The 12,126-nt window shown below is 33.4% G+C and overlaps 1 protein-coding gene across 1 annotated transcript; it reads left to right on the top strand.

Moving 5' to 3' along the window:
* Positions 1-10,588: 10,588 nt before the first annotated feature.
* LOC108364728 (uncharacterized) lies at positions 10,589-11,742 on the top strand. The gene is made up of 3 exons (XM_017618524.1): positions 10,589-11,032; positions 11,189-11,341; positions 11,402-11,742. The coding sequence occupies exons 1-3, from the start codon at positions 10,841-10,843 to the stop codon at positions 11,672-11,674; spliced, it is 618 nt and encodes a 205-aa protein (XP_017474013.1). The 5' UTR covers positions 10,589-10,840; the 3' UTR covers positions 11,675-11,742.
* The last annotated feature ends 384 nt before the right edge of the window (positions 11,743-12,126 follow it).

Raw genomic sequence — 12,126 nt, 5'->3', positions numbered from 1 at the left:
GTTTGATAGACATCGGTAAAGCGATTACCGGAATATTCCTTTTAGTCCTAAACTGGGCGGCGCCACGCCCAATTCCTAAAAGTTTATAGCAATCTTCTTTATTGTTAAGAGATTATTGTAAGTATTAACTTAGAGTAAATTAGCGTCCTCAGTTATTTAAATATCGAAGTTTTCGTATATTTAAAATCTACCGTTATACGGGAAGCGGGTATAATTTTAGACTGATTCGAATAATTTTCAATGAATTGCTTTTCTGTACAAGGTTAATAAGCGCACCGAGTTTGGTATAAATTGATAAATCGGTTACTGAGATACATATTTGTGGTCATAAGTGGGCAGCGCCACGCCCATTATCCAGAAATTTATATGAATCTAATTTTCTTCTAAGTGGCTATTGCAATCATGGCTTTTAAGTGAATTAGCTTCAGTAGTTAATCATTTATCCAAGTTACTGTGTTTCTGTAAATTACCGTTATGTGGAAAGTGGGCGTGGTTATTGCCCGATTTCAGAGATTTTCAACAGGTGGACCCTTAGTAAAGCTGGTACCGGGTTTGGTAAGGAAGGGTGAAGCGGCTACTCAGATACGGCATTTTATCACGGGGCGAGGTTACGCCCATTTTCCAAAACTTTCATAATAATACTATTTTCTATCAAAATTCTACTGCACATACTCATTTTCAACAATTTGGATCCAATATTTACTGCAATATCGTGGTTTTTCCATGTTTTGAAGATACCGTTCTATGTGAAGTAGGCGAGGATACAGTCCGATTTCGCCCATTTTAAACACCAACCTACCTCGGATAGGTAACCTACATACCAAATTTCGTTGAGATATCTAAATTTTTGCTCGAGTTATCGTGTTTTCGGTTGGACGGACGGACGTACAGAAATACAGACATGGCTTGATCGACTTCACTTTTCATTCTGAGCATTTATGTATGTATACATTTGCGTATATCTGTCTCGATTCTTTTAGGCTGTTACAAATAAGCGTTATGCGTACAAAGTTATAATACCCTTGCACACAAGTGCGCCCGGGTATAAAAATAGTGGTTTTTAAATTTTACCCGATGAAAACTAAGTAAATACCAACTAAGTCAAACAATATATTGTTATACAACATTTTGAAGTTATATACATAAATTCCTTTTTCAAACCATGTTTGATTTTCAAGATCGGATGGAAAATGTTTAGTCAAGCTATTATTAGATAAGTGCATAGTATGAAAATAACGGTTGTTTTAAATAAAATAAAAAGGGCAGTTTCAGGATTTATAGGAAACCTATTTTCATGTTGTAGTTGATCCTACCTACCACCTACATTAAGTTCTGTTTGTTTTGTATAAAGAGTGTTTCTGTTGAAATCTGGCAGCATTGATCGTCTAATAACTCGCGTGCTTTTAGTGTGATTACACGATAACTGCTCATTGAAGGTTACGTTATTCACGTTGATTGTTCAGAAATTTCAAGTGTTTACAATAATACTAGTTGAAAATGGAGGGAAAAGTATTGGCGAATAGGAAGCTGATATTTAACAATTACCTACAAAATCCACAACTTTCTTAAACACAGTTGGCGAAAAAGTTAAAAATTTCAAGATCGACAGTGTAATTGCAAATTTTAAGAAAAATAAAACAGTTGATAAGAAGCTTCGATCAGGAAAAAAAGTAGAACAGTTAATAAAGAAATTGAAGAGAAAGTGAGAAAGAAAAAGAGGAATCCGAACCGATCCGTACGTGACGTTGATGCAATCGTATGGACTTCGTCTTCGACAGTTCACAGAATTAAAAAAAAAGATTCAATTTACGAACTTACAAAGTGCAAAAAGTGCCAAATAAAGATGCCGAAAAAGTTTTGCTTTGTAAAACAAGAGCAAGAAAATTGTACACCAATTTCCTCACAAAAATTTTATGTTGTATCATGGACGATGAAACTTATTGCGTTGCTGACTTTAAACAAATACCAGGACAGGAACTTTATGTTGCCACTAATAAAGACAAAATTAATGCAAAGTATAAGTACAAAAAGGTGTCGAAATATCCAAAAAATATCTTATCAGGCAAGCAATATGCACATGTGGTAAAAAAAGTAAAGAATTCGTAACCGTGGGCACAATTAACACAGAAATTTATATAGTGCTTGGATCGGAGACTTCTCCCTTTTATACAAAGTCATGATGTTCCTGTTTTCTTCTGGCCTGATTTAGTCACTTACCACTATTCAAAAAAGCCCTAGAGTTTTATGCAGGACATAATTTCAATGTGGTGCCGAAAGAGGCTAACCCTCCGAGTTGTCCTGGGTTACGGCCAAAATGTATTCAACAAAGTGTGATTGATTTTGACATTGCTCTCATAAGAAACAGGCTATAATGTCAAATTGAAATGAGTTGTTAACCCATTTGAAAATGTTTTTTTTTTCAAATTTGAATTAAAAAAAAAATACACACAAATTTTTCAAGCAAAGCAAATTTTCTTAATAAACGTGAAATTGTTAAGAGATAAACCGCCGAGAAGAGCAAGTAAGTACATTTAAGTTTGGTAATAAGTAAATACGTTCGACTTTGCTTAAATATTTAATGTAAGGAAACCAAGATGAAACGATGCAATAAAAGTCAGGACACGAAAATAGTGCGATGTTTTAAACCACCTAGTTGCGAATTAAGACGGCAGCGATGGGAAGAAAGCTTTGGTGTTGTACTACGTGATTCATCTCGCGTTTGTGAAAACCACTTCAAGGAAAGTGATGTGCAAATCAAACACTTTCCAACGAGCTCGTTTATACCCATGCGCAGTCCCAATGCCATACGGAAAAACTGATACAAGTGAGGATTTAGTACACGATCAGGATACATTCTTTTTTGATGCCCAAACTCAAACAGACGACTCTTTAGAATGCACGTTGCGAACAGAAATATTTCGGCTTACCGAAATAATTAAACCATGCAAGCAAGTATGGAAGAGCTTAAATTAAAACCGCTCGAAGCAAGGTCTTTAATGGAAAACTAGTTCACATGAAAAAAATTTAATTTCAAAATTGTTTGAGTTAAGCTCACATATAAAATTGGTAAAAAATGTAAAATCATACTTTTATAAGTGTCGAATAATGCTAAGGATAAAAAATTGAAATATAAAAATAAACGCGCAAAAGCATAAAACTAGGACAATTAAAAACAAGAAAATTGAAAAAACGATTTAATAAACAATTTTTTTTATTTTATTGAGAAAATATATGTGATGTAAGTAAAACAAAACTATAATCGAAATAAAAGCCTAGGACATCAGTGCTGATAAGATACATGCATCACTAAGGGTTAATTCGTTTGTTTATACTTTTTGACATTATAGTACCTTAAAAGAGAGCCGCACTGAGTTGTCAATCACACCTTGTTTAATACACCTTGGTTACGGCCTATTGAAATTTTTTGCGCTCAAATGAAAAGACAGCTGAAGAAGACAAAATCTGAAGTCCATACAGTTGCACAATTTCGAAAAAGATGACGTAATCAAGCTAAAAAAATATCAAATGATCCAAAGACAAATGAAGGAGGTATCGCAAAAGGTGCCGCAGTTTTGGTGAGGGGATTAATTTCATTGTTACTTTCCCATTTTTAATAAAAGCATATATCCTAAAAGTGATATATTTTCATTTCATTTCATTTACTTTGTTTTTGTGCAAATTAGAGCAGCTTATTGACTGCCAGATTTCAACTGAACCACTTAGTATTTCGTGATTTTTTTGTAGCACCGTGTTATTGGTTTCGAGCATTTATGACGTTTGCAAGCAATTTGACTTTGAAGTTAAACTCGCACACACATTTCTTTTCTAATCTCAACGACCCAGCGCACGAGAATTTAGCGAGAGTGTCGCAAAATATCCGCAAATGAGCTCGCTTGTGAGCAAAGGATCTTTGATCGTAAAACCTCCGCACACGAGCATTGCAGCGTGAATATTGCGATAGAAATGCGGGTGCTCGAGCCTTTAGCTAGAGCATCCCACAATATCCGCAAACTTTTTGTATCGTAAAACCCTCGCACACGAGCATTGCAGCGTGAATATTATGATAGAAATGCGAGTGCAATAATTTTCTACTTGTGCTATTGTAAAAAATTAGTTTTCTTTTATTTGTCAAACTCGAGTGTGTGACAGCTGAATAATTAAAAAATATTTATTATAAACTACATACATTCTTTTGTTCTTAATAATTTTCTGTATCCTTTCCGGAGTTTATTTAATTGGTCTAAAAAGTAAGTATACTATATTCGAAAGGTCACTTGTTCACGAGAGCCGTGATTCGGGCCCAGTTTCTTATTTAATGCCTGCTTACAGGATTTATTTATTACGTTTACAGACATATTGAATCTTATAACGAAGATTATGGAAAGCCAGAGTGCAACAATTGATAAAATTTATCAGTTACTAGCCAAAATTTATCGTCAAGGTGCTGAGTTAATTTCTTAAAGGAGTGAAGTTTCATCTATAAATGTCTCCATTAGTTACATTTTTTAGATGTTCAATGTCTAAAGAGTGCCTTGTTTTCGTAATGTTTAATTTATTTATACTCAAGAAATAGATTCCTTTAAGCTGCCAAAGAAGTGCGTAATACTTTTAAATTATGTATGTGAAATTTCAGTTTTTAATTTCTTCTATATCCGAATTTTAGTTTAAACAATATACATATATAAACAATAAAAAGCATTAACTAATAATAAAAACTATTTATTAATGGGGAATAAAATAAATAAGTCTTTCAACCCTTATGTCTTGTGAACCGTTTGCGATATCTCTTACGATACTTATTTGATATTAATGCCGGCTTGGCAAAAATATTTTTTTTTATATTCTATTTTGAATCGAAAACATATCACATTTAGTATTTTATCCTTATCGATGAAATATCAAAACAACCTTGCAAAATATATCGCCAAATGCTCACTAACGATATTCCATCCAACCATCGTAAATGAAAGATTCACTGCCACAAACTGAACGACATATAAATCATATTGCTATCGTTTCCCGATTCATTTGCGATAGTTTTTCCGTGTTAAATCTCGCATTTCACTCGCATGCGTTATCATTTGCGAGCATTTGGTCCGCTGGGGATATATAATTATGAAAGTAAGAAAAAAATAAAATTTTTAATCTAGTTGGTGCAACGTGCATGAGTATGTACATGCCTATGTAGATATGACACATGCGCACGGTAAGAAAACGATCTTGTTTCATTTCCATACCAATTTTCCACCTATAAGTTTATAATTTCAAACGTTTCGTTTTTATAGGAAGATAACACAAGATAAAAGGTGTGCTCTTATAAAATTTCAAGTTACCAGTTCATATGGTCTTGGTTTGATAAGTTTTTGAGTTGTATGTTTGGCGAATGAAAATAAAAATCAGGTGTCAATCATTGTTCTTGAGCGGAAAAATAAAAATCGCAAGATAATCATTATACCTGAGCGAAAAAAGATAAAATCAAAAGTAATCCTTATGCTCAAGCGAAAAACTCAGAAGCGGAGTATTATTTATTCTTGAGCGAAAAAATAGAAATCGCAACATAATTATTAACCTCGATCAAAACCATAGAAATCAAGAAGTTATCATTATTATTGAGCAAAAAAATATAAATTATATAATAATAATTACATTAGAGCAAAAAAGTAAAAATCAAAAAATAATTATTATTTATGATTACAAAAATAAAAATCGGATAATAATAATTAAATGTTGATTAATATTTTTTAACTTATAATGATTACCATCCCTGATAAGGAAGTGTTACAGGAGCAATTGAAATTTTCGCCCCGATGTTTCTTAAAGAAATCCATATACGCAGCGACCGTTGGTTCAACTTGGTGATGTTTTGCTCTAGATTGCACCGTTTCTGGGCCTGGTGAATGAATTTCTCTCCTAGTTGTATGAAATATCAACAAATTTTGAGGTTGTTCGCACTTCCCTGGTTATCAGGTTATATGGTTATGTGGATATATTTTTATTCAGCTTACAACAATAAAATACACTACAGAATAATAATTTGTAACCAGATAACCTGATAACCAAGCAAGTGTCAACAACCTACCTAATTTTCTGGCACGTGGTACAACTAGTCGCTACATTAATGGCCATGTTTATGTATTTATGTATTTATTTCATTCTTTCATCAATTAGTTGAGCACATAAAGATCACAAGAACTATGTTAGTAATTTCAATTATTTTTGATTATAAGCAATAATGGCTATGTAGTAGTGCAGTTAATTTATTCTTAAAACTATCCCTACTTTCCGAGAAAAAGTCCAACTGATAACCTATCTCATTTGAGTGCCTAAGACAGCGATTGATCGGTTCATTTAAAGAGTAGTTGGTCCCACAATAAGGAATACGAAATGTATACGATGACCTTAGGTCACGCGTGGGGCAATTAAAAATAATTAACTCCAGCAGAAATTGGAAGTTAATACGGTCTGTCACTATGTCTCTTATAAACATTATGGAATAAAATTTCCTACGCGTTTCTAATGTTGGCAGCCCGAATAAGAGGCACCTACTTCTATACTCAGGCACGTTACCGTTCGAATTCAGGCGGTGAAGGGCACACTTGGTGAATCGCTTCTGAATTCTTTCGATTCTTAAGGAATATCCGGTATAGTGAGGATCCCAGATTATACTACAGTTTTCTAGATTGGATCTAACAAGGAGAAGTATACATTTTTGAGGGCAAACAGATCATGAAATTCTTTGGAATTTCTTATTTTCCTAGATTTGGCAATCATAAAGTCAATGTACTTGGAAAATCACATATTGTTGTTGAATATAACACCTAAATCCTTTTTTTTCGTGAATTTGTGTCAGTTCAGAATTACCAATGATGTATCGGTATTTAATTATGTCCAAGCGTCTGCTGAATGACATAACCTGGAATTTGGCGACGTTAAGACGTAATGAATTACTTTCACACCATTTCTGTATCTTTGATAAACCCTCCTGTAGTTTAACGCAGTCTGATATCGATGTTATGCTTCGAAAGATTTTCATATCATCTGCATACATTAGGCAAGACCAGTCTTTGATGAATTCAGGGATGTCATTAACAAAACTTAAAAATAGAAGTGGGCTTAAGTGACTGCCTTGAGGCACACATGAGGTAGCATATATAACATCTGACTTTGTGTTGTTTATTTGAGCGAACTGAGCTCTATCGGTCAGATAAGAGCTGAACTATTTGAGAAAGTTCGAATGGAGTCCCGCGTGATCTAGTTTATCGAGTAAGATACTGTGATTAACCCTGTCAAACGCTTTCGCGAAATCAGTAAATACAGCATCGCATTGGTTTTCATATTCAAGTTGTTTTAGGACAATATTTGAAAACCACGTCAAGTTTGTAGATGTGGATCTACCCTTTATAAAGCCATGCTGATATGGTGATATGTACTCTTTGACAAGAAAATATAGCTTATCGTATACGAGTTTCTCGAACAATTTGAGAATGCATGATATTTTGCAGATCGGACGGTAGTTTTGAATATCAGACTTGTTACCCGACTTTAGAATGGGGATAATAAAGGATATTTTCCATTCTAATAGTGATTTGTTAAAAATTATTGACATGGAAGAGAAAGCGCCGATGCGCAGTTCTTCAACAATATGGGAGGGAATCCATCCTCACCCGGACAGGGTCATTAGGTAATGACCGAAGGGCTTGATACACATCCTCAGCAGAAAATTTTGGGATTGTGATGCTCAACATGGCATCCGTATTTGCATTGCTTGATGTTGTGGCCACGGACGGAGAAACGTATACAGATCGAAAAAGTTTGCAAATAAATTACAAATTTGTTGAACATCAGAAGCAGATTCGCTTGAATATTGCATTATATCGGGGATTGCCGCATTTTTCTTTTTGTTCTTTATAAATTGCCAGAAACGCCTACTATCTAACTTTATTTCGTTCCCAATATTAAAAATGTATTTAATTCTGATAAAAAAACTTGTTTAAAACATCGAACTCACTTTTTAACCGCCAGTAGGATTCATTAAGGCTCTGGTCACCATTTGACTTTCGGTACCATTCATATGCTTTCGTTTTCTTGTTATTGAAGTTTGAAACCCTGGGAATGAACCAAACTGTTTTAGAGGTCTTTCTTGCAGGTTTCCTTGGAACAAACTTATCAACTGCTAATATTAACTTATCTCTTAAGAGGAAATAATCCTGTGACAGTTGGGGCATGTTCAAAGTGGACTCCCAATCTACAGGTTCCAGTAAATGCATAATCAGATCGAACTTAGCTTCGAAAAATTTATAGTCATCAATATAACTAGTAGTGGGCTTAATGTAATTAATAACGTTAAAGCTTACACACAATGCCTTGTGGTGTATTGAGTTAGGTAGAGGGGACGAAGATAACGTCTCAATATCACATTTCAATTGATCATCTACAAATACCAGGTCAAGTAACCGATTAATATCATTATGGACGTTATTAATTTGGTTGAGATTAAACTCCGCGAATGTGTCTAGAACCTCGCATTCACTTGCACTCGAAGCTCATCATAACTCCATTTAACATTAGGCAGGTTGAAGTCTCCAACAACAATAAAATTTGCAATATCACTGCGATTACTAAGAATTCCATTACAATTATTTATATGCGCTTTATATAAGTCTACTGGACTTAGCGGTGGGATATAACTGTTGTACAGACTTATTCTATTTTGCGTTTATTTTGTTCAATAAATAACCCAAAAAGGATAACTCAGCCGAAATATGTATGTGCTTTAGCTGAATTTTATAGATGTAAGCCGAAACTATGAAATTGTAAAAGTTAGATTTTACAATGCGACTGCTCGCAAAATGGCAATGTTGGTGGGATTGCGGATCGATCTGAACCAACGGTCGCAACGTTTAAGGCTTGCATTATGTCAAAATCATGTGTTTGTTGTAATTCATTCTGTCATTTACTACCATTATGCGTAGGTCAATTCATGAAATCATTTCATGCGTTTGAATAGAAACTGAGTGCAGGAACACCATTTCATTATTTAAGTTTTACGCGAAATGGAGTTTATGCACTGAGTTGTAACTGAGATCCATGAAATGGTTTCGTGAATTGGACTACGCATTAACGCGATAATTGTACGTATAAATTATAAGGTGATTTTATGCTTTTATACTCTTGCTAGCGCATAAATATATGAATTCATAATAAGAATATATGATTTCGCCTTGGAAGATAGAAAGCGAGAAAGAAACTAGTACTTTTTAGAAAAAAAAACCGACTTCAACTCCCATATAAAATATATATATATATATATATATATCTCATGAACCGCTGATCGGATCTTAACCAGATTAGTATGGGACCACCTCTGAGACACTACCTTTCCGATGCAAAAAGAATTATCGAAATCGGTTGACGTCGTCCAAAGTTATGCGGTAACATACATAAAGAAAAAAAAAAAAATATTCCGACGAACTGATAACCTCCTCCTTTTTTGGAAGTCGGTTAAAAATGCCGAACAAAGGAATTTGTCTTCCTTCAACTTAAATAAATGAATTTTGCAAACAAAAGTGCGTACGTTACTTAGTGCCTTGGTTATATTGCACGGGGAGAATCGTAACAAATTGCGGCAAATTCGTAATGATCCATTGATTGCATTATGAACATTTGCATTTATTTGTTAAACACACAATAGATAATTATGTGATAGTTCACTCCATTCAGTTACTTCCATTACAACCCGGTCCTAAGGATGCTAGAAGGGCGCATTAGTATAAGGTGGTGTTACCGGAATATGAATAAATAAATTATATATCAGAAACAGAATAAAATGAAACGAAATTATTGTTTAATTTGTAACCAAACCTATGTATGCAACTTAATCGCCTAATGGTTTGCCGAGCCGTAATCATATGTTTACACATCAAATTTCGTGAGTACCTGGTACCAGACCTGTTAAATTTCGAGTACAATTCCTACTCAATACAATTACTTCATAAAGTATTTGTAATGAATTAGTAATCGTTTTTCAGCTGAAATGCAATTACAACTCGAGTACAAGTACTTGTAATTGAATAGTACTTGGAATTACCATCAATTCCCAAAAGTAATTGAAAGGAGTTGAAAGTAGTTGAAAAAGTAGTTGAAGTACTTTTTCCAATTACTTTCAATTACTTTCAAGTACTTGATACAATTTTTATTTATTTCAAATATTTTTGTATTTTTATATATTTAATTTCATTTTACATACATATATAAATATATTTCAATTATTCTGCTTATTTCATAAATAAATAGATAATTTAATTTTTTAATCTAGTTATTTACTTCACACTCTGTTATCGATTGTGAACGATTTTTCTACAGCTGATCAATATTGTTTTTGCACAAAGCACATACGATAAAAGAGTCTACGTGGTCTTACAAGTGCAAGTGAATTTGTTGTGCGTTTTGTTAATTATCCGCGTTGCTTTATTTGTATAATATTATTAATTTTGGTTATTAATTGCAGTATTAATATATAAATATTGGTAAGTACATAATTTGATTTTATATATAAGAGAATATAATTCGTTTTTTGGCGGGAGTTATACACATGTGTGTGTACATGTGTTTTGTTATTGTAATTACTAATAACACAACATGTGTTGTGTGAATGAATTTCGTCATACAGGCAAGAAAATAATTTTACGTGCACATATTTTTTGTGGTTATGTTTGTTTTTAATGATCATATGTAAAGTACATACATATATTCAACTGCAAGAGATGTGCATATGTAAAGCATATATATTCATACTAAAAAACATTAGTTAAATTGACCGTTTTCTTCTCCATATAGTAAAATGAGTAATATTTTTGATGAGGGTGACTTTTCGGCTGATGACAACGTTGCGGATCCCGACTTTATAGCAGAAAAGCCATCGCGTAAGCGAAGATTGCATCTGGACGAACCTTCTCCATCCAAAGTGGCACGGGTCAACGCCATACCGTCCAGCAACATTTTTTGCTCCGAATTTTATACGGATGTGAAACAAGTTTGTTCTTATGTTTGTGAAGTGCTGTATTGTGTGTTGCGTTTATGTATTTTTAATAACAAAATTATTTTTTAGTAGAGGTAATAACAATGTTGTGTTCAATAATTTAAGTAGAATCAAAGTTCACAAATTAATTAGATAAAACTATTATTCAAGGTTGAAATTTCTGGCAAAGTCTCAGTGGAAGCGAAGTGTTCTGCCTCTGGTTGTGGACGTATCATAAAGGGGGCCGGGGGAGTTACCTCCAATTTCATCAAACATTTGAGACGAAGACATAGCGAATTATTTGAGAAGTATAAGGTTGTGAAGGTAAATATTATACAGAAATTAAATTTATAAAGCAATATTAAATAACAATCAATATTTCAGACTGTCAAATCAGATATTCAAACCGCACAACAGAAGTTTGAAAAAAAACTTCTTTTCGCTATTGTTGATTGCAGTCTGCCTGTTTCACTTTTTGAACGTCGCTCTTTCCGAGAGTCATATGAAATGACTGGACTTAAAGTTCCCAGCAGGCAGACAGCCATGATGATATTGGAGGACCAATATAATAGCATGTTGGAGAAAATACGAGCTGATATCTCATCAGCTAAGTATTTTTGTACAACGGCCGACATATGGTCGGGTAAAATAAATTAAAATATGTTTTCATACCTCAGGGAAAGAAGTATATGCGCATTATTGTTTTACGCGATTTCTTTTCTCTCAAAAAGCATATTGAAATTGAGAAGCTTTGTTTTTTGTTATCTTTTATTACTACTATTGAAATAAATTACATTGATAAGTTTCAATTCATTTGCAATAGTTTTAAATATATACTGGCTATGTAAGTAGAAACATTTTTGCATAAAATGGTTTTTCTAGATGGCGCCAAGGTCGAGTTATTTCGAAAACCCGTATTTATGGTCCGATTTGGTTCGAATTTGGCGTATGAAACATAATAAATAATAGATTTCCAAAAAAATTACCCTGAATTGGCGCTGAAGTCAAAATATAAAGTATATTCGACATAAAATGCATGTTTATTTGCATTAAAAATTCAATGAAAAGCAATATTAACAAAAATATAACGATGGAAATTTATGTCACGT

This window comes from Rhagoletis zephyria, unplaced genomic scaffold, assembly GCF_001687245.7.
Source record: "Rhagoletis zephyria isolate East Lansing unplaced genomic scaffold, Rhagoletis_zephyria_1.1 Rzeph_scaffold_01650, whole genome shotgun sequence".
Classification (NCBI taxonomy): Eukaryota; Metazoa; Arthropoda; class Insecta; order Diptera; family Tephritidae; genus Rhagoletis; species Rhagoletis zephyria.
Note: the sequence above shows the minus strand (reverse complement) of the source record. Positions and strands in the feature narration are given on the sequence as shown.